Genomic DNA, 21,840 nt, shown 5'->3' with positions numbered 1-21,840 from the left:
GTGCCAAACATGGGGCTTCATTGGACACCCGGTCAACGGAGCTTGTTGCTTGTTAAAAGTCTACACTTGAACTCTCTTCAAATTGAAGAGCACTACCATTTGCAGTTGTGGCTGTTGTGCTATGGCTGAATTCTCAGTTTGAATCGTTTTCACTGTGTCGGAAGGCTCAAGTGTTCCACTTTGCTTGTCTGCACTTCTAGGCAAGGGAGCTACTTGTAGACGCAAGGGGGTTGTAGGGTTTTGGTAGGAAGTAGAAAACTAACGCTGAGTGGGCATCGACATAATAGGTTTTAATGGCCACACAAGTGCAAGGAGCGGGCTATCGTGGAGATCAAGACCCTGTTCATGCCCAAGCCCTAGCCATACACTTGGATAGTGAGCTCTGGAGGTATGGGTGCAGGATTTGGGCGATATCACATCAGCGGTTGGGGTAGGTCTGACCTGAGGCTCAGGAGTGCTCCAAACGGAGCTATAGTTGCTTTCCAACGACCCTTTCAATCAGTCTTTTACCTTTTTGATTGAGTCTGAGAGATTTCATTAACACTAGGAATGCACCTGAAGTTTACTCAGTTACTTTCGTAAAACATCACCAACTTACAATCAAAAATAATAATACACGATTCCTCCCCATGACAATCAAAAAATACAAAAACTAAGGACTACTATACGGGCCCTTGTCTCTATCATATAAAGCTTGCTATGTTGGAAAAAAATTCAGCTGCTACCACCACCCCGCCATATGGTACATTACAAAGTAAGGCTTACACTCACATTGGATTCATCAGTCCCCATTAGCATTCTTTGACTATTGAACTTTGATGCAAGGTCTGACGGCGGGTTTGATTGTGTGCTTGATGGAAAACGGGACGTAGGATAAGATAGTCAAACAACAAGAGGTACCATGTGAGTCAACTGTAAGCCTATTCAGACGATCGGTTGACAACTGCATTGACTTTCTCCAACTTTGGGCTAGGACTGAGTGATTCTGGTAAAGGTGATGCAAGCAATTTGGCATTCTCTTCCAGAGGTGCATCCCTCTTCTTCATTGATCGCTTGAGGTGAGGATCCACCTCCACACCCTCTTGAAAATAACCTATGTTTCGAAACTTAGCTGCCCGCTGCCGCATCACAGCATCCACATCGAGTTTTAACAGTTCCTGCATTTACATCCACTTTCACATGTTTAAAACCTTGAAAAACCATGCTGACATGCAACTGGTAAAAAAACATGAGCCCTTCACCTGCATGTACTTCATAACGGCTGCCTTTATATTCTGTGAAGTCTCCGAAGGATCGGAATGTGCAGCACCAAGAGGTTCCTGAGAACATGCCAGTAATTATCTGAGCAGCCAATTCATGGTGTCAACATGTGTAGGCTCTTAAGTTCATCCATCAAGATTGAGCTTTTGGGTTAGGATAGCATCCTAAACAGTAAAATTTACTGGCAACTCCCTTCTACCAAAAACTACTCGCCAATTAACAACCATCTTTAGATCTGCCTTTCTTTGAACCTACGGCACAAAACCCACATGACTGCCAAGGTAAAGATCAAACCGGAATAACTCCATCTATGATATTTAGCTTCAATAGCTCAGCTGCTGTGATTTTCAATGCTTCAGTAGCCTGTAAGTACAAAGCCCGTATCAGAATACCAATACCAAGCTGGATAAAATCCATGGCTTCGGAAGTTGCGCTCTTTTTTTGAAGCAACCACCCCAATATATAACTAACCTTTGGAGCTGCCTCTGCAGTCTTCCATAGAATAGCTGCGCATGCCTCTGGACTGTATCAAATAAGGTAATTCGAAACAGATTAGAAGCCATTTGTTACTGCAATGAAATTTTTTATAGCTTTAACAAATGATATCGTCACATATGGGTCATGAAGACTCTCAAAAAAAAAAAAAGAGGTCAGTTTTTCACACTTAAAAAAATCAAAGAACTAGGCAATGCAGGTTGAGATGATATGCAAGTACTCAGCACACCACACTAAAGACCAGTGCCACCACTGTGTGGGAATCTTTTTTCTGTGCTTCTGTTTCAAATGCTCAAGGTATAGATCCCAACTACCAAGCAACCACCATGCAAAACTGGTGCTCAAAGCTTTCCCAGAGCTGCTGCCATAAGTAGGCTTGCATCTCTAAGGGGCAGGTCCCATGTATATATTTTTGAACTGAAACCACCAGCTGCCATTCAGAATACCTCTAACTGGCTGCAAATAGATCCATCATCCCAGAGACTCTTAAAGGGTTCAACTGTTCCTAGCTGCTCAAGCGCTATTTTACAGTATACGGCCACTTGAGAATGAGATAGGCACTTGGGGTCACGACAGGAGCACTTGTTTACATCACATTTATGGTTTCCATGCAACTGCCAGCTCCACTCCATGTGAATCCCCTCTACTATTTCTATGTGTAAAATGAAGGCTCGAGTCCCTTTTTTGAAGTCCGAGTAATTATTTAGTGAATAATCTGGTTGCAAGTCAGATGGCCCATGTCTGACCTCTAAAAAGACCTCCTTAGCTTAGAACATCTCTTGACCAAACCATATACTTATGTGAAGATCCGTTTCCAACATCTTCCCAACCTATTTCCACAATGTTTCATTGCATAAAATGCTGCTGCTTTCTCTTGCTGATTTTTCACACCCTTTGTTGAACCAATGTCACGTGCACACCAGTCAGGTGTACAGTGACATGGCATCATTTTATGGCATCATTAGCACCATCAGTAGTCATCAGGTATTTTACTGGCATTTATGCAATTTTATAGGCATTTTTACAGGCATTTATGGGGCAGCCGACGGCATTTGTGGACATGGCATCTGGCCGAAAGCCCTTATGCTGGCCGACCAGCAGCATGCTTGCTTATATATTCAGGCGCCTCTCCATTCAGTCATTCAGGTTGATCATAGCAGCATTCAGCAGTGTGTTCTCCAACGCATCTCCTCCAGGAAGCATTGGGAGCAGCATAATCAGCAAACGCATCATCCTCAGCATCATCATCAGCAAACGCATTCAGTTCAGCCCATCAGATCTGCGTTTCATCATCAGGTCAGCATTCAGCATCTGTTCCAAAGCCTCCCTTCAGCGTTTCCTTCCCAGGAAACAAGGGAAAGATAGTGGACAGCAGTTCATTCAGCATATTCAGCAGTATAGATCCATTTGGATCTCATTGTAACCGCATTCTTCATATAATATAGCTGCATTGCATTGACACATATCTGTCTATCTCTTAAACATCATTAAGTGCAGTTTAGTTAGACTAAGGTTGTGATTACTACGGTCTTAAGCCCTCACATGTCACATTGGTATCAGAGCGTTACAGGGTAACCAGCCTTATTAGAGCATGTTCAGTTCATCAGTCATTCAGTCAGACATCATGTTAATCGCTTCCGCACAGTTAAACCCAATTCTCAAAATTTTGCAAGCCACCCTTAGGGATTTTCCCTTAGGTCTGCATCAGTAACCCATCCATCTGCATTCTTGCACAGCATATAGGGTTGCACATGGCTTGCATAACAGTCATCTTAGCAGTTAGTCTTGCATCTGCAAAGCATACATGTTACCCATGAACTCTCAGGGAAGAATAACATCCATCATCAACAGAGGACATAAGTTTTGGGCTTCAACTGGAAGCAGCAGTGTCACGACCCTGTGTTTTTCTCTGGACAAGATGCAGATGTGCACGGGGACATGGTGGACAGTGTGAATGGCATCAGGTGGGAGTGAAGATGGAAGCCCATGTGTGGATAACCCCATGTGTGAAAGGGGGCAAAGAGATTTTAGCTTTGAAGGTTTAAAAACCTTTGAAATCATTTATAAAGCCTTTCATTAAAGAAACGTGGCCCTTATGCTATTTTTGGGGCCACGTGTGCTTTTTGGGGTAAAAGAGGGGCTGGCAGGCAAGGAGGCGCCTATCTCTTAGAGGAAGCTGGATTCTGAAGGAGGGAACTTCTAAGCCTTTCTCTGTCGCGACTAGTGGCCTGAATTCCACGTGGATGGACTGCACGTGGGCTGGACAGGGGGACAGAATTGAGCAGCAGGCAGGCGGTCTGTTTACAGGTGGCATGCGAGGGCTGAACAGCACGTGGAGGTTCTCCCTCTCTAGCTACAAGTCGGGCCAGCAGACGGGGGTGCTTCTTCTTTGACGGCTGGTCACCAAGGAGCGCAGGTGGGCAGATTGCAGGGCAGCGCACAGCTCAGCAAGCTCACCCACTCTCTATCTTTTTTTTTTGAAAAGCTGGCAGACTGCGACGCTTTATCTCTCTCTCTCTCTCTAGCTCTTGGAGGATGCGTTTTCTTTCTCTCTCCAGGCGGCTGGCTGGTCTGCAGAAAAGTACAGCTTTGGATTCCATGTGGTCAGGACTGTTGGCCGACAAGATCTCTTCCGGAGGGTGGCAAGTTGCAGGAGAAATAGTAGAAGGGCTGAAGCTGCGGCACATGCTCTCTTTTCTCTCTCTCTCTCTCTCGCTTGGTGCACAGGAGGGCTGGACTGCAGGCGTTTAGGGCTGCGTGCTTTTCTCCTAGGTGGCCAAGGGTTGGTTTCTCTTGATACAAAGGTGGACAGAGACTGGGTTTCCATGAACATAGACATCATGTCGATGGCGTTCAACTGATGGAACTTTCAGCTTCTCTTTGCTTTGGATTCAGGACTGTTTTGGGACAGTCTATGGGCTGTTTTTGTTTGGTTGCAAATTCAGCTATGTGTGCTTGGGTTTTTGGCTACAGGCACAGGTCTTTTGGTTATGTTTCTTGGCATGGGAGTGATGCAAGCTCGCATGGCTGCGTGCTCATGGAGCAGATTGTTTTCTTCCTGCTAGAAAGGAAGAGAGGGACCTACAGTTATGAGTATCTCTATGTTGCCAGATGTTTCATGAGGGAACAGGTAACTAGATGTATGGGAAACATGACATAAGTTTCAAAGGGAAACAGGCCTAAGGGTTTCATGTGGAAACAGGTCGTAGGTTTCTCGATGAGGAAACATGTTTTTGGGTTTCTCCAGGAGACAGGTCACATGCAGGCAGAAGGTACAGGAGTGGACACATGTATGGTACAGCCTTGCTACTGATAGGACAGGGGACAGGAAATCCATGACAGAGATGGATAGTACCCTTGGAAGGTAGAGAGGGTTTGTACATGTGTGTCGACTGTATGGTATGATGTGCTGTGATACTCTTTTGAGAGACAGTTTGGGAGTCTGTGTTGTGATGCAGCAGCACTGGATGTGTCAGGGTGTGATGCTGTTCATAGTGTGAGAGGCTATGGATGGTTGTGGCAGCCTTGATCATGGGAGAAAGCTTCTGTATGCAGACTCAATGTGAGAGAGTCTTTCGATGTGAACAATGGCTGGACTTGTTTGTGGATGCCGTGTGGACAAGAAGCCAGATGCAGGTTCTTTGCAGGCTTCAGGAGTTCTACTGGGACGGCTGAGTTTCCAGCCTTATATTGTAATCAAAGCTCTTATAATCAATTAAAGAAATACCGCAAGGGGCGCCACTGCGATTTGGGGCCAATCGGTGTCCGTGTACTTTTTGCAAGAGCACTCTAGCTCCCCCTGTTTGTTTTCCTTTTCTAGGTCCTCAATGGTGTTGAAGTGTTTTATGTGCAAATGTTTTTGTTCCACCGCCCTTTGCTCTCTGAAGGCCGGTTTACAAGGTTCCGTTGCCGGGACACATCGTCGACTTTCTCAAGGAGGCGAGTCCGTGGTTGCTTTGGTCGGGACAATTGCCAACTTTCCTAAGGGGGCGAGCTCGTGGTTGTCTCATGAGAGTCACATCAAAAGCTTCAACATGAGGAAAGTGAAAAGGAAGTGCAAGACACAGTACAGGATTTTGTGTCTTTGCCTATATGAGGTGAAGAGCAAGAGCTGAAGATGAAGCTCAGGAGAAAAGACACCAAGGACAAGAAGTAGTTGGCCAGAAACAAGAAGCAGTTGAAGTGTTATGGTGCAAGAGATGCGTTGAAGGCTATGGCTTTCGGCAGTTTGTCACCAGTGGTATCTTCATAGAGGCTTCATGGGTTCGGAAGACAGTTTCCTTCTATGTTTAGCAGTGGTGATCTACTATGCTTCATCGAGGACTTGTACTTACCACTTGGGTGGAGTGCAAGTAGGTTTTGGGTGCCTGAGCATGTATCAGATGAGGCTCAGATGGAAGTGGAGGAACTTGACGAGGTTCTTATTCCTGAGCATATACTGGCACATAAGGAAAGAAAGATACAGGGTAAGGTTTCCCGTCGCTATCCTGTGAAGTTCAAGAGCTGTTCACTGATGGATACGAAGTGGATGGAGGAGGTTCACTGATGGATGCGAAGTGGATGGAGGAGGGTGACTTAGCAGATTCACCTCAGGAGTTGCAGCTTTATCTTGATGCCTATGAGTTGGAGTCGACTCTTGTTACGGCTCATTCAGGTTCAGCAGAGTATAGGTCTGGAGCATTGCCTGATGCTCAAGAGGGGGGTAGCACCTCCGCTCCCTTGTTACAGACAGGCTCAATTGTTATCTAGGAGTCGCTTGGTGACATCTTTGTATTCACCCGAAGGTACTGAGGCTGACAGTACATCTGCTTATGGGACTTCTATGATATTGTGTACTAGTCACAGGAGATGGTGGTTGAGTATGGTTCACAGTCGCGCGCACCTTGAACTCTAACTGCAACTATGGATAACTCTATGGAGGACATAAGTCTTGCGAGCAGTCCTAGAGTTGGTTTGGTTCATGGAAATATGGATCGAACTCTATTTGTGCATGTATGCATACACTTTTTGAGGTAGAGGTATTTTTGTATTCTGGTGCCATTGGATCCTGGTACCATTGAGAATACATTGGGAAATACTCTGCATTGTGTTGAGTGCTGCATGTATGTTGGTATGATACATCAAGTGCTTTATTATGTTCATGGATGCACCACTGGGTGTGACTCCTGCGGGATGACCATGACACATATGTGGGAAAGTACTTACTGGATGTAGTGTTTGGATGCATTGAGTGCTTGCATATGCTCATGTTTTACCTTCAGTCGTCGTGGGTCCTGCGGGATGCCCATGGGCGTAAGGCTTGCGAGCAGCCCTTAGACTGTTACTTTGGAGTAGGTAGAACATTTTGAGGAGCATATTGTTTGCGAATGCATGTGTGTCATGCATGTGTGTGCCATATGTAGAATGATGCATGGTTTTGTTTTTGGCTAACACAGTTAACGTGTTTCCATTTGGTTTTAGACTTTTGCTGTAGGTTCTGAAGGAACAAGCAAGAGGACAGTGTGGCTTATTGTGCAGGATGATTATTTTATCACCCAGATGCATTGGAAGGCCATTGTTTTTGTCCTATGGGGATTCTTTGCTCATAAGATGCTTTACTGTGCCATTGAGTGCAATCGAGGACGCTTGCCATTTTTCAAGAGGGGGGTATGTCACGACCCTGTGTTTTTCTCTGGACAAGATGCAGATGTGCACGGGGACATGGTGGACAGTGTGAATGGCATCAGGTGGGAGTGAAGATGGAAGCCCATGTGTGGATAACCCCATGTGTGAAAGGGGCAAAGAGATTTTAGCTTTGAAGGTTTAAAAACCTTTGAAATCATTTATAAAGCCTTTCATTAAAGAAACGTGGCCCTTATGCTATTTTTGGGGCCACGTGTGCTTTTTGGGGTAAAAGAGGGGCTGGCAGGCAAGGAGGCGCCTATCTCTTAGAGGAAGCTTGTGCTTTTTGAGAGGCGACTGCTGGATTCTGAAGGAGGGAACTTCTAAGCCTTTCTCTGTCGCGACTAGTGGCCTGAATTCCACGTGGATGGACTGCACGTGGGCTGGACAGGGGGACAGAATTGAGAAGCAAGCAGGCGGTCTGTTTACAGGTGGCATGCGAGGGCTGAACAGCACGTGGAGGTTCTCCCTCTCTAGCTACAAGTCGGGCCAGCAGACGGGGGTGCTTCTTCTTTGACGGCTGGTCACCAAGGAGCGCAGGTGGGCAGATTGCAGGGCAGCGCACAGCTCAGCAAGCTCACCCACTCTCTATCTTTTTTTTTTGGCAAGCTGGCAGACTGCGACGCTTTCTCTCTCTCTCTCTCTCTCTCTAGCTCTTGGAGGATGCGTTTTCTTTCTCTCTCCAGGCGGCTGGCTGGTCTGCAGAAAAGTACAGCTTTGGATTCCATGTGGTCAGGACTGTTGGCCGACAAGATCTCTTCCGGAGGGTGGCAAGTTGCAGGAGAAATAGTAGAAGGGCTGAAGCTGCGGCACATGCTCTCTTTTCTCTCTCTCTCTCTCTCTCTCGCTTGGTGCACAGGAGGGCTGGACTGCAGGCGTTTAGGGCTGCGTGCTTTTCTCCTAGGTGGCCAAGGGTTGGTTTCTCTTGATACAAAGGTGGACAGAGACTGGGTTTCCATGAACATAGACATCATGTCGATGGCGTTCAACTGATGGAACTTTCAGCTTCTCTTTGCTTTGGATTCAGGACTGTTTTGGGACAGTCTATGGGCTGTTTTTGTTTGGTTGCAAATTCAGCTATGTGTGCTTGGGTTTTTGGCTACAGGCACAGGTCTTTTGGTTATGTTTCTTGGCATGGGAGTGATGCAAGCTCGCATGGCTGCGTGCTCATGGTGCAGATTGTTTTCTTCCTGCTAGAAAGGAAGAGAGGGACCTACAGTTATGAGTATCTCTATGTTGCCAAATGTTTCATGAGGGAACAGGTAACTAGATGTATGGAAAACATGACATAAGTTTCAAAGGGAAACAGGCCTAAGGGTTTCATGTGGAAACAGGTCGTAGGTTTCTCGATGAAGAAACATGTTTTTGGGTTTCTCCAGGAGACAGGTCACATGCAGGCAGAAGGTACAGGAGTGGACACATGTATGGTACAGCCTTGCTACTGATAGGACAGGGGACAGGAAATCCATGACAGAGATGGATAGTACCCTTGGAAGGTAGAGAGGGTTTGTACATGTGTGTCGACTGTATGGTATGATGTGCTGTGATACTCTTTTGAGAGACAGTTTGGGAGTCTGTGTTGTGATGCAGCAGCACTGGATGTGTCAGGGTGTGATGCTGTTCATAGTGTGAGAGGCTATGGATGGTTGTGGCAGCCTTGATCATGGGAGAAAGCTTCTGTATGCAGACTCAATGTGAGAGAGTCTTTCGATGTGAACAATGGCTGGACTTGTTTGTGGATGCCGTGTGGACAAGAAGCCAGATGCAGGTTCTTTGCAGGCTTCAGGAGTTCTACTGGGACGGCTGAGTTTCCAGCCTTATATTGTAATCAAAGCTCTTATAATCAATTAAAGAAATACCGCAAGGGACGCCACTGCGATTTGGGGCCAATCAGTGTCCGTGTACTTTTTGCAGGAGCACTCTAGCTCCCCCTGTTTGTTTTCCTTTTCTAGGTCCTCAATGGTGTTGAAGTGTTTTATGTGCAAATGTTTTTGTTCCACCGCCCTTTGCTCTCTGAAGGCCGGTTTACAAGCAGGGGGTTTCTCTTCCACAGAAGATGGAAGTTTGCTCCAACATCGCCTCAGGAGGTTCAGAGCTTCAGGTACGACGGAGATGGTAGGTGAAAGGTTTCCAGAGGCAGGTCAGGGGTGACTCAGGTATTTGCCATTCAGTTCCCGTAGTACATGGAGTCTTGGCTCAAAGGATTTCACTCCTGCAGACGGCCTCAGTCCCAGCAGAAGACAGAAGGGGGCAGTGGTTCGGAGGAGAAGGATCACAGAGGAGTCGAAGGTTGCCAGGTTCATCACCCAGCAACAGTTTAGCAGCGGGGAATGTCACGTGCACACCAGTCAGGTGTACAGTGACATGGCATCATTTTATGGCATCATTAGCACCATCAGTAGTCATCAGGTATTTTACTGGCATTTATGCAATTTTATAGGCATTTTTACAGGCGTTTATGGGGCAGCCGACAACATTTGTGGACATGGCATCTGGCCGACAGCCCTTATGCTGGCCGACCAGCAGCATGCTTGCTTATATATTCAGGCGCCTCTCCATTCAGTCATTCAGGTTGATCATAGCAGCATTCAGCAGTGTGTTCTCCAACGCATCTCCTCCAGGAAGCATTGGGAGCAGCATAATCAGCAAACGCATCATAATCAGCAAACGCATCATCCTCAGCATCATCATCAGCAAACGCATTCAGTTCAGCCCATCAGATCTACGTTTCATCATCAGGTCAGCATTCAGCATCTGTTCCAAAGCCTCCCTTCAGCGTTTCCTTCCCAGGAAACAAGGGAAAGATAGTGGACAGCAGTTCATTCAGCATATTCAGCATATAAGCAGCGTATTCAGCAGTATAGATCCATTTGGATCTCATTGTAAACGCATTCTTCATAGGAAACAAGGGAAAGATAGTGGACAGCAGTTCATTCAGCATATTCAGCATATAAGCAGCGTATTCAGCAGTATAGATCCATTTGGATCTCATTGTAACCGCATTCTTCATATAATATAGCTGCATTGCATTGACACATATCAGTCTATCTCTTAAACATCATTAAGTGCAGTTTAGTTAGACTAAGGTTGTGATTACTATGGTCTTAAGCCCTCACATGTCACAACCAAGGAAGCCACTAAAACTTCTACATGCAGCACCAGGCTTCTATAGGATTTGTAAGTGTGCATCTTGATCGTGTTACATGCAGAAGTTTGGAGTAGGGTTCTTGTACTTGGTTAGAGTAGTAATTCAGCATTTAATTCAGCATTCCATAAATCAGAATTTACATATGAGAGAAAATTAGTACACCGGATTGGGCCCCAATTAACCCTCTGAAGGAACCCCACAGTGAATGTGTATTTCCTTTCCTGCTGAATGAGAATGGACTGACCTGTGGGCTGGCTTAAAAGACTGACAGGGACTTCGGGCAGAGCACCCATGAAGGAATTCAGGCTGCCTTCTGCTGTACAACTGGACTGCACATCTGATGCTTTTGTTTTCCTCCAGAAGACCTCCTACTGGCAGCATTTTGCTTCACTGCTGATCACCTGATTCTTGACCCTTCTTCCTTGTGTTTTCAGGCCTGTGGGCAGCCATGCCACATGGGCACACACATGGGCAGGGGAGTCTTGCAAGAATGAGAGATGGCAAGAATGATTTCCCAAGCACCTATATATAGGGGATGGGAAGCATAAGGAGCTGACCAACTGGCTGTAGGGCTGGCTGACTGGAAGAGGACAAAGCAAATGAGCAACCACAAAAACTCCATCTTGCAGAGTTTGTCAAATCTGCACATCATGCTTGGATCTCTTCCTAACAATCTGCCAAGCTCTCCTCTCCTGCAAGGATGCATCATCCAAACCAAGCCCTCATTTCGCATGTTCTTGCCTACAATGCTCCCAAAAAACCAAGAACTCCACAGACCAAAACTTGAAGAAATCTCTTCCCTGCCCACTTAGACCTTATCTACCTGCAAACTATTGCTATATGCAAGACCTATGCAAGGAACCCAAGTGCACATGAACAAAACTGGCTGCAAATAAAAAAACACGAACCCTATTTTTGGTCGGTTGCTGTCCAAGGACCTGGCCCGACAGTAGTCGGGTAGATGTAGGGGCAATTACATGAGCCTATAAATAGGCAAGTGCAGTTCATTGTGTATTCTTCTGATCCCTCGTAGGTGGGACAGGTCGTAGTCATAGATGTTGCCTTTTGGAAGCCATGATTGGCTAGGATCTATGTACATCTTGATACATACATACACTGTTATACAAAAAAAATTGTTTCAACAACACATCTCTCTCTTCTCTCTGTTCATCTTTAAGTTCTTAGTACAAGCAGTTCTTCCACATGTTACATTGGTATCAGACCCTGGTGGAAGTCCTAGAGGTACTGAATGTCAGAATACGCAGCGGAGATGATGACCAAATCTGGGAACACGAGCAAACGCAATGCACAAAAACAGCGAGAGAGAGAGAGAGAGAGAGAGAGAGAGAGAGAGAGAGACGCGTGTAACTCTGCTCTATATACACAAAGAAGATCCCGAAGTGATACACTACTGGCAAGGGGCTGTGGGGCCATTTTATATGGCCCCAAGCATGCAGTCGGCCTGCATCAGGGACAGCCGACTGGACACCAAAGGAGCCCACAACCTGCACATAGCAGTCGGCCAACATAAAAGGTCCACCACCTGTCCAGATGAAACCGATCCCGTCAAGTGCAAATAGACTCCGTTGGACACACACCAACACTGGGGCCGGAACGGGCCGACCTCCCCCCCCCCCTCAATATATGATATATTATTGGAAGTATTTAACAAATACAATGCTCCATGGGTTCAATGAACCAGATGATGTCCATGTACAAATGAATACAGTACCAAACAAGAGGCTCAAAGTAGATATTCGAAGGAGAGCGACCACTTGAGTGGTCCAGTCTCGACGGTCCTGTGCCTTCACTGGAATCCGCGGAGAGCGCCCCACTGGTGTTCCAAGACCACGCACAAACAGGCGCTCCCGTACTAACGCCTGGCTCTCCCGATCTCGGCACCTTTGGACCGTGGTTCTCCAAAAGCTTGGACTACCCGGCATCAAACGGGTGTGAGCGGTAAAGAGAATCCTTTATCAGATTTACAACAAAGTTCTTTACTTAAATCTGAATTCACTTACTTGTAGCTCGCAGATGGAAGACCAATACCCGAAGTGTCTGTGTGCAGCTACTTGAGAGGAACACCAGGGCGCAGCCGCTTGTCGAGGAGGAGGAGGAGGAAGAGCTGCCTGTGTTGAAGGTGTGGCCACCTAGGAGGTGCAAAGCCACCTGTAACCGCCTATGGAGGGAAGGTGTAACCACCTGCATAGGAGAACCACCACCTGCTGTGCAAGACACAGCCGTCTTCTGTGGAGGAGGAGGAGGAGGCGTAGCCGCCAATCTGAAGAGCACAGCTTGCTGGAGAGGACACACAGCCTGCTGGAGATGGAGCGCAGCCTGCTGGAGATGGACAGCCGCCTGCTGGAGGTGAAGCTCAGCCTGCTGGAGATGGGCAGCCGCCTTCTAGAGGAGGAGCATGCGCAGCCACCAGCAGCCGCCTGGCTGTAGGAGCACAGCCGCCGGCTAAAGTGGAGAAGGTGGCGCACACACGTCGGGCTGCAGCCGCCTGGTGGTGCAATCGCCTAAGAGGAGCAGAAGCGCAGCAGTTCTGATGTGCAGCCGCCTGTGAAGAAGATGGAGCGCAGCCTGAGAGGAGCAGCCGAACGAGATGAAACGATCGCCGGTTCAGTCCTTTCACGAAGGGTGGTCGCCATCTTTTGAAGATGTTGGAGGGGGAGATAAACGACCACAGCTCGCCAACTCCCCACGTTTGCATGGGGGCGGGTAGCTTCATGGTGTGGTGTGGGTAGGTGACCATGCACCCACCCCCACACACACTTAAGGGGCTAAGTGTGGCTCCCCACCTTGGCCCATATGTGGGTGCCCACTTTTAAATGAAATGTAAACTTCCAACCTTATAAAATGAAAGGTTAGAAATAAAACTATTAAACCAACAAGTGCAATACACTTACCACCTATTCACATGCAACAAAACTCGTCAGAAGACAAAGCAAACTTCACGACTCACTGGCAGGCGTCCCCGCTCAATCAGTGGCACGTCAAGCAGGCAAACACAAGAATACAAGTCATGCGAAAACAGTTTCAAGCATGCAAAACATGAGTGCATGTGCAAATAGTATCATGGACATATCTCCCGTTCATGGAACAAGTACAAAATATCTGTCGGCACAAAAATGGCACGACATAAAAACATAAATCCTGGTCTTCCTATGGAGTGACAATCCCATAGGTAAAACACATTTCCAGGCACGAGCCTCCCTATGGAGTGACAGTCCCATAGGCAAGACACGGCACAAATATTGGCTCTTCCATGGCGTGACAATCCCATGGATAGAACACAGTCCAGGTCATACATGGGTGGCACCAGTCTGGTTCTCGTCCATACGACACCATCCTACTAACACACGGGTGGCACTAGTCTGGCTCCCGTCCATGTTAAGCAAAAATACTGGCCTCTTCACATGAGACACCGGCCTGGCCTCAAGTGAACGAGACACAAAATTGGAGATGGACCAAATGGTCAGCCAAATGGTGACATCCCCCGGGCTTCTATAGAGTTGTCCTCAACTGAAAAGCCTCAAGATATGCCTGCAACAACTGTGGGTAATCAACAAAATAATCCTCATTTACCCACTTTGCATCAATAGGCAAATAATTCTTAAACTTCACAAGGTATCTCCTGGAAAGCTTTCCTACAGGTAGCTTTCGCTCCTTGTGAAAGACAATCTGTTCTGGTTGGAGGATCTCCTCAAGCTCATCAATCTCTGGTGGATCTTCTGTGACAAGCTTGTCAGGATCTGGCCCCACATATTTCCGAAAAAGACTCACATGAAATGCATTGTGAATCTTCCAATGACTAGGTAAAGCAAGCCTGTGTGACACGTCATTGATCTTTTGAATCACCTTGAAGGGTCCATAATAGCGAGGAGAAAGCTTAGAATATGATCCTTCTCGTCCTGGCCTCTTGCAAAGCCTAGCCTTCTCAAATTTCAGCAAAACCCAATCACCTTCTTTGACTTGCATGTCTCTTCTATGCTTGTCAGCAACCATTTTATGCTTTTCTTGTGACCTTGCAATGGCTGTCCGCACCTGAGCAAAGGCTACATCCAAGTCACGAACATATTCATCAGCTGTAAAAATCTCATCCTTTGTACAAAGAATGGGTGGCAATACCACTCTGCCATAAATAATCTCAAACGGATCCTTTCCCGTGGAGACATGGATCATATTGTTGTAGGCAAACTCAACAAGTGGAAGATACTGTCAGAATACGCAGCGGAGATGATGACCAGATCTGGGAACACAAGAGCAAAAAACGCATGCAGAAAAACAACACAAGAGAGAGAGAGATGTAGGCGTATAACTCTGCTCTGATATACACAAGAAGATCTCGATATGATACACTGAGTGGTATGGGACTGGGGGCCTATTTATATGCCCCCAGATGGGCAGTCGGCCTGCTGAAAAGGCCCTCCACGACTGTAGCAACAGTTGGCCAGCAACAAATGAGGCCCACAACTACATACATCCAGTCGGCCAGCACTGAGACACTCCACGACTGATGTCTGAGCAGTCGGCCAGCTACTGGGTCCTCCAGACGCCTCAAGGCTGCCTCCCAAGCCACAGAAAAATGGAAAAAATACGGAGAGTGGGGAAAAATGATAAAACACCTCATAAGGACGGGCACACCCACAACAAAGGCCCTGGTGTATAAATCTAGACAGGAGATGACTTCTAACACCCCCTCTCAGCTCCTGGCTGTGAAACCAACAACAGGGAGCTGGGGTGCCGCCTGAGCAAATCTTGAGAGAGCAACTTCGTGAAGAGGTCCACCGTATTGTCCTCCGTCGAACAGAACTCTAGCAAGATGTCATTAGCAACGATCTGTTCACGAACAAAGTGCCTCTGGATGACCATGGGTTCCTCCAGTGGAAGCCCAAACCTGCCATGCAACCTCTGCATCCTCACCACCTCACAAGCAGCATCACAAACAGCCCGGTACTCTGTCTCTGTCCGTGACAAGGCAAAAGACGCCACAATCATTACAGGTCCTCTCTGCCTTCAGTTTCTCGCGGTCGGCGTCAAGCTTCTTCTCAGAAGACTTCTCCGATAAAGCCTTCCCTTTGCCCGAGTTACGGCCTTTCGACCGTTGGCCAGTTAAGACCTCCGAACCTCCACCCTGAGGAGGGTTCGTGAATCGTTCCTCCTGGTCCAGGACCATGGGCACAAGCTCCTCCCACGTGATGGTGCTAAGCCTGCCACTGGTAATCAAAGACGAGTAAAATGCTGAGTACGAAGGGGGCAAGTGCGACAGCAACGTTATGGCCATGTCCTCTAACGATATCTCCTTCCCAGCCTGAAGAACTTCCTGCTGAAGAGCCTGCAGCTTGTTAATATGCTCCCGCATCGTCGACGACTTTGCAGGGCTCATAACCCGCATCTGTACTTCCAAGGAAATCCTCTTCATGGACAATACCCTGTTGTAAAGAGAAGCCAAATGCTGCCATATACCTCTGGCCAACGTCATATGCTTTACATGATTGATTACTTGTGGTGTGCAGTTGAGAAAAATAAACGAACGGACCCTCGCGTTGACACGATCCCACATCTGCATCTGGGCCTCCCGGTCCTTTCGGGTTGACGGTAACTCCCCTTCCTCTACTTCCGGCCGTGGAACACCAACAACGACGAAATCAGCGAGGTCGTAAGACTCCAGAACAGATTCCATCATAACCTTCCATATACCGTAGTTGCTCCCGTCCAACTGACGGTCCACCGGGAACGTGGGTAGTGTTGGGATCTTCACATGCCTCTCGGCCATCTCAAACAGATCTGCCATTGCGGGGATGTACTCTGAAAAAGGGTGGGTGGGTGGGAACAAAGAAGAACTAATACCTTCAAGTGGCTGTCCAGCAAATCAGCCCGCCGTCCTCTTGCTCCTTCTCTTCCCAATCAGCCCAAAACAGTCCACCAATCAGCAACACAGCAGTCCCCCTCTTGCTCACACAAATCCCAAGACCTATCTAGAGCCTAGGGCTCTGATACCATGTCAAAATACTCAGCGGAGATGATGATCAGATCTGGAAACACAAGAGCAAAAAATGCATGCAGAAAAACAGCACAAGAGAGAGAGAGAGATGTAGGCGTGTAACTCTGCTCTGATATACACAAGATCTCGATATGATACACTGAGTGGTATGGGGCTGGGGACCTATTTATATGCCCTTAGATGGGCAGTCGGCCTGCTGAAAAGGCCCTCCACGACTGTAGCAACAGTCAGCCAGCAGCACATGAGGCCCACGACTGCATACATCCAGTCGGCCAGCAGTGAGACACTCCACGACTGATGTCTGAGCAATCGGCCAGCTATTGGGTCCTCCAGCCGCCTCAGGGCTGCCTCCCAAGCCACAGAAAAATGAAAAAAATAAGGAAAAAAATACGGAGAGTGGGGAAAAATAATAAAACACCTCATAAGGGCGGGCACACCCACAACAAAGGCCCTGGTGTATAAATCTAGACAGGAGATAACTTCTAACAGATACTTCTCCCATGCAGTCTTTTGATCTGCCACATAACACTTCAACAAATCCAACACGGCTGAATTTGCAGCTTCACTTTGGCCATCCGGTTGGGGATGATAAGCTGATGAAAACTCAAGTTTAGTACCCATGTTATCAAATAAAGCCCTCCAAAAGAGGCTCGTAGTCCTGGGATCTCTATCCCCAACAATGGATTTAGGTATACCATGATGCTTAAAAATATTAGCAAGAAAAAGCTTTCAACTTTAATGGTTTTCTTGACGAGCAAGAAATGAGCTTGCTTGCTAAACCTGTCCACAATGGTCCAAATAGTATCATTCCCATGCTGGGATCTAGGCAAGTCCATAATAAAATCCATAGTAATACTTTCCCAAGGTTGCGAGGGAATAGGCAATGGGGCTGAAGCAAACCTGGAGGTTTTTGCCTATCAAATTTCACCTTTTGGCAAGTAATACATGCAGGTACATAAGCCTCAATGTCTTTACACAAGCTTGGCCAAAAGAAATCTCTCTCAATCATGCGTGTAGTGGACATGATGCCTATGACCAGCATCATAAGGTGGAGCGTGACATTCCTCCATAACCTTTGGATGCAAATCCTTCACCACACATAGGCAATTATCCTTCATAAGATAACCCTCGTTGATAACATAAGAGACATGTGAATGACCAGCCATCAAATCAGTCTATACATAGCAAAAATCAGCATCCAAATGATACAAATCTCGCATAGCAGATAAGTCCCCACGAGAGGCCACTAAGACTGCAGCTACATAAGGCCTCCTGGATAATGCATCTGCCACCACATTTTTCTTTCCCGGAGTATGCACAATCTGAAAATGAAACATGGAAAGAAAGTTTGCCATTCTCATCTGCTTCTCCGAAAGCTTTGTTTGAGATAAAAAGTATCTCAAGCTTTGATGATCTGTCCAGACTACAAATTCAACCCCAAGAAGATAATGTTTCCATACCTTTAAGGCATGAATTACAGCCAAGAGTTCTTTCTCATAGATATCCATATGAAGCTCAGCATCATGCAAACGACGGCTCTTGTATGCAACTTCATGCCCTTCTTGATTTAGGACAGCTCCTATACAATCGCCACAAGCATCACATTCTACCACGAATGATTTTTGCAAATCAAGAACAATTAATACGGATCCACATATGATAGCATGCTTGAGCTGCAAGAAAGCATCCTGTTCTTTTGAAGTCCATTTGAAAGAGGTTTTCTTCTTTGTGAGATCATGTAGAGAGGTGGCTATCATAGCAAAATGTCTTATGAAACACCTATAATATAAACATAATCCCAGAAAACTACGTACTTGATGTACGTTTTGCAATTCTGGCCAATTCTGAATGATCTCTATCTTTGCAGGATCCATTGTTACTCCATCCTTGGATACAATGTGACCTAAATAATGTATCTCTGAAAGGAAGAACTCGCTTTTCTTGGCATTAATGAAAAGTTTATGCTTCCGCAACTCTTCGAACACTGTGACCAAATGAGTTCTGTGTTCCTCCTCATTCTTGGAGAAAACCAAGATATCATCAAAGAATACTCCTGTGAATTTGCCATGGGATCGGAATATCCTATCCAATATACGATTAAACGTGGCAGGAGCATTGGTGAGACAAAAAGGCATTACCAAAAATTCATATAATCCAAAGGCTGTACTGAATGCAGTTTTATAGACATCTTGCGGCACCACTCGTATTTGGTGATAACCACTCTTTAAATCAAGTCGGCTGAAACAAGCCGAACCATCAAGCTTATCCAAAATGTCATCAGTACGCGGAATTGGAAATCTGTTCTTGATGGTAAGCTTATTTAAAGCTCTATAGTCCACACATATGCAGAATGAGCCGTCTTTCTTTTGAACAAGAAGCACATGAGAGCAATAAGGTGAGAAACTAGGCTGAACCAAACCTTTCTCTAAAAGCTCATTTACCTGCTTCATGATCTCTTCTTGTTGTGCGGCACTTACACGGTATGCGGGTTTGTTAGGTGGAGAACTTTCTGACACAAGATCTATGCGATGATCCTCGGGCCTTTGGGAAGGTAATTCACCTGGCAGTGCATCAGCAAAACAGTCGTTGAATGCATGAAGAAAATTCAACCTATCATAAGTCATAGCATCCACATTTTGATGACTTGGTACAATGCTATCACGAACAAAAACCAAGTACGCAGAAAGACTCTTTTTCATTGCTTTATTAATTTGGATGTGAGATACAAGTGGGATGGAATCTCCTTCTTTGCCAACATTAATGAAATGCATGCGGTCTTTGTGCATAAAAGAAATCATGTTGGTCTTGTACTCTTTGTGGGGCTCAAGCCTATGATACCATGGCTTGCCCAACAATACATCACATCCATTTAGTGGTGCAACTAAGAAATGTTCATTATCAAGGTAGCCCTGGATATGTATGCGCAACTTCCCTATCAATGGGGTAACCTGCACCTCTTTACCAAGCAGCTTCGGCTTCAGTCTGAGGTCCCCTGTTCTCAACCTCAATACCCAAGGCAGCTGCCGTTTGTATAGAGATGAAGTTATCGGTTGCACAGTCCAAGGTAGTCCATTGCTACCAACAATACTAAAGGAAGATTACTTCATTTGGTTGTTAAACTTCTTGGTAGATCAGCAGACCATGCCCAGGCAAGAGCCCTCCTCCTTCCAGTAAAGCAACAGCACTCCTTATGTTGTTGAGTGTAATGCCCTTTGCCAACTGCGTCTCTCAACTGCTAAATGTTTTCAGTCCTCATCCGAACAACATTAAAAGAACATCACAAGGCATCATATTCATGACACGATAATGTATTTATCAAGAATTAGAATTGAACTAAAAAGCTATGCAAACTTGATAACCATCACCTTGCAACATAATAGACTGCATTTTCAAGCATGAGCATCTTGTTGCAGCATCCAATAGCTAAGGCACCACCAGAGCCACCTTCTCCAATGACTACTGTTACAATTGGTACTCTTAAGCCAAACATCTCCCTCAGATTGTGAGCAATGGCCTCCCCCTGTAACAAATAATTAATAAATGTGAGATAATAAATTTGACAATAACAGAATTTACCTGGATTTAATTGAAGCAATTTGTGTCTTGAGTGTTTGATAGAGAAAGATTAGACTTACTTGGCCAAGCTCCTCTGCTTGAATACCAGCATATGCACCAGGAGTGTCAATGAAAGACAAAATAGGAAAGCCATGGTGATCAGCATGTCTCATCATCCTTAAAGCCTTCCGATATCTGTAAAATGTACCAGAATAAGCACATAGATTTTCTTTTCTTGCATTAATGTTCTTAAAAGTTTAGGTGTCTTCCTTGACCCACCCGTTGGGGGTTGGCATGGCGAAATTCCGGTAAATGTTTTCTTTTGTGTTACGTCCCTTCTGATGCCCCATGAACATAAAGCTCATACCCTCCATTTTACCAATGCCAGTAACCAGTGCAGGATCATCATAACCACCTCTGTCTCCATGCAGTTCCACCCACTGGAAAGCCAGCAGGTAAGTGTATGACAAGAAGAAGGCTGTCTGCATAAAAGCCTGCGGAGAAAGGCACCAACCTTATCCGTCATGTTGAGAACGTGATCAAGGAATGTGGGACGATTAGGATGGCGAGCCACGCTTAACCGCTGCACCGGTGTTAGGTGCGTGTACAGATCTCTCCGCACCTGGAGGAACAAGTGAGAGAGAGGCATTGCCTTTAAATTAGGGAAAGGGGGAGGGGAAAGAAGGAGGAGGCGGGTTTGGGGGAGAGAGGGGCGGGGTGGGGGGGGAGAGAGGGGCGCCTACCTGGTCATACTTTTCCTCCAACTCCTTGATTTGAGGGCTGAAGTCCATACCAGTTTTCTCTGCCAATTCCCGCACCTGAACAAGAGCTTACTTCACATGTAGTATTGACGAAGACGATAAGCATGTCCCGTGTGGCAGCGAGGTACATCTGAAAAGGGGAGAGGCATACCTCATCGATCTTGTTGGAGAGGTCGACGAGAGGCCTTTCGAAAGGAAGCGTGACAGGCTTAGGTTTGTCCGGCAGAGGCTTGAAACGCGAGAGAAAAGCTAGATAATGGTCTTGCTCGTCTCCCCTTAGTTTGTCTGGCCACGGATAGTCTGATTCGGCACCCTTCTTGCCTTTGAAGATCTTGGCAGAGATGGAGGGGCAGCGGGGGCGGCGATGCTGCAGCGAATGCTCAGAATAGCGGAAGAGCAAGTGCGTCTGGACCTGATGACTGCCGCGCAACAGCTCCTCCGCTGCCGAGCTACCCGAACATCTAGTAGGGTCCGCAAGGGCTAGAGAGGCCCGCATTGTTAGCAGGGGCTACCGCAGCGCAAGATACAAGAGAAAAGCGTCGTCCCGACCACTCGATTTCAGAATGTTTCGGAATGGAAAAAACGCCCGATAGAAGAGGCAACCTATCGCGCCCGCGCAGGGCTTATGCTCAGCATCTGACGTGCATGCCCTCTATCCACTTTTTGGGCGAGGGCGCACTATAAGGGGAGAGAATAAGGCTGGATACAGACGTGTCACAATACTGCCCAACATGTGGGCAGCCAAAAAGTGCCTTGTGCACTCTTGAATGGGCGTACCCCAATTGCTCATGCTTGAGTTTATTAATACTAGTTCTATAATTGGACACTATAGTGTCCTGTTTCACACCAAAACTTTGGAATTTTTTGGGGACCTAGAAACAACATTTCTACACCTTGTTTCAACCATAGGTCGGTTAAAAGTCAAAAAATAAAGGGGATTTTTCATGCCT

The 21,840-nt window shown here is 46.5% G+C and overlaps 1 protein-coding gene across 1 annotated transcript; it reads right to left on the bottom strand.

Annotated features, from left to right (window-relative positions):
- Window positions 1–573: 573 nt before the first annotated feature.
- CAC3 (acetyl Co-enzyme a carboxylase carboxyltransferase alpha subunit) lies at window positions 574–21,544 on the bottom strand. The gene is made up of 10 exons (XM_086773015.1): window positions 21,042–21,544; window positions 20,873–20,947; window positions 20,644–20,751; window positions 20,409–20,569; window positions 20,210–20,324; window positions 19,940–20,094; window positions 1,732–1,783; window positions 1,555–1,623; window positions 1,242–1,319; window positions 574–1,157 (listed from the first exon to the last, which is right to left on the bottom strand). The coding sequence occupies exons 1-10, from the start codon at window positions 21,384–21,386 to the stop codon at window positions 921–923; spliced, it is 1,395 nt and encodes a 464-aa protein (XP_086629141.1). The 5' UTR covers window positions 21,387–21,544; the 3' UTR covers window positions 574–920.
- Between the last annotated feature and the right edge of the window lie 296 nt (window positions 21,545–21,840).

This window comes from Cibotium barometz, chromosome 33 (assembly GCF_041138505.1).
Source record: "Cibotium barometz isolate CiBa-2024 chromosome 33, ASM4113850v1, whole genome shotgun sequence".
NCBI lineage: Eukaryota > Viridiplantae > Streptophyta > Polypodiopsida > Cyatheales > Cibotiaceae > Cibotium > Cibotium barometz.
The sequence above is the reverse complement of the archived record's forward strand: the minus strand, read 5'-3'. Positions and strand labels throughout refer to the sequence as shown.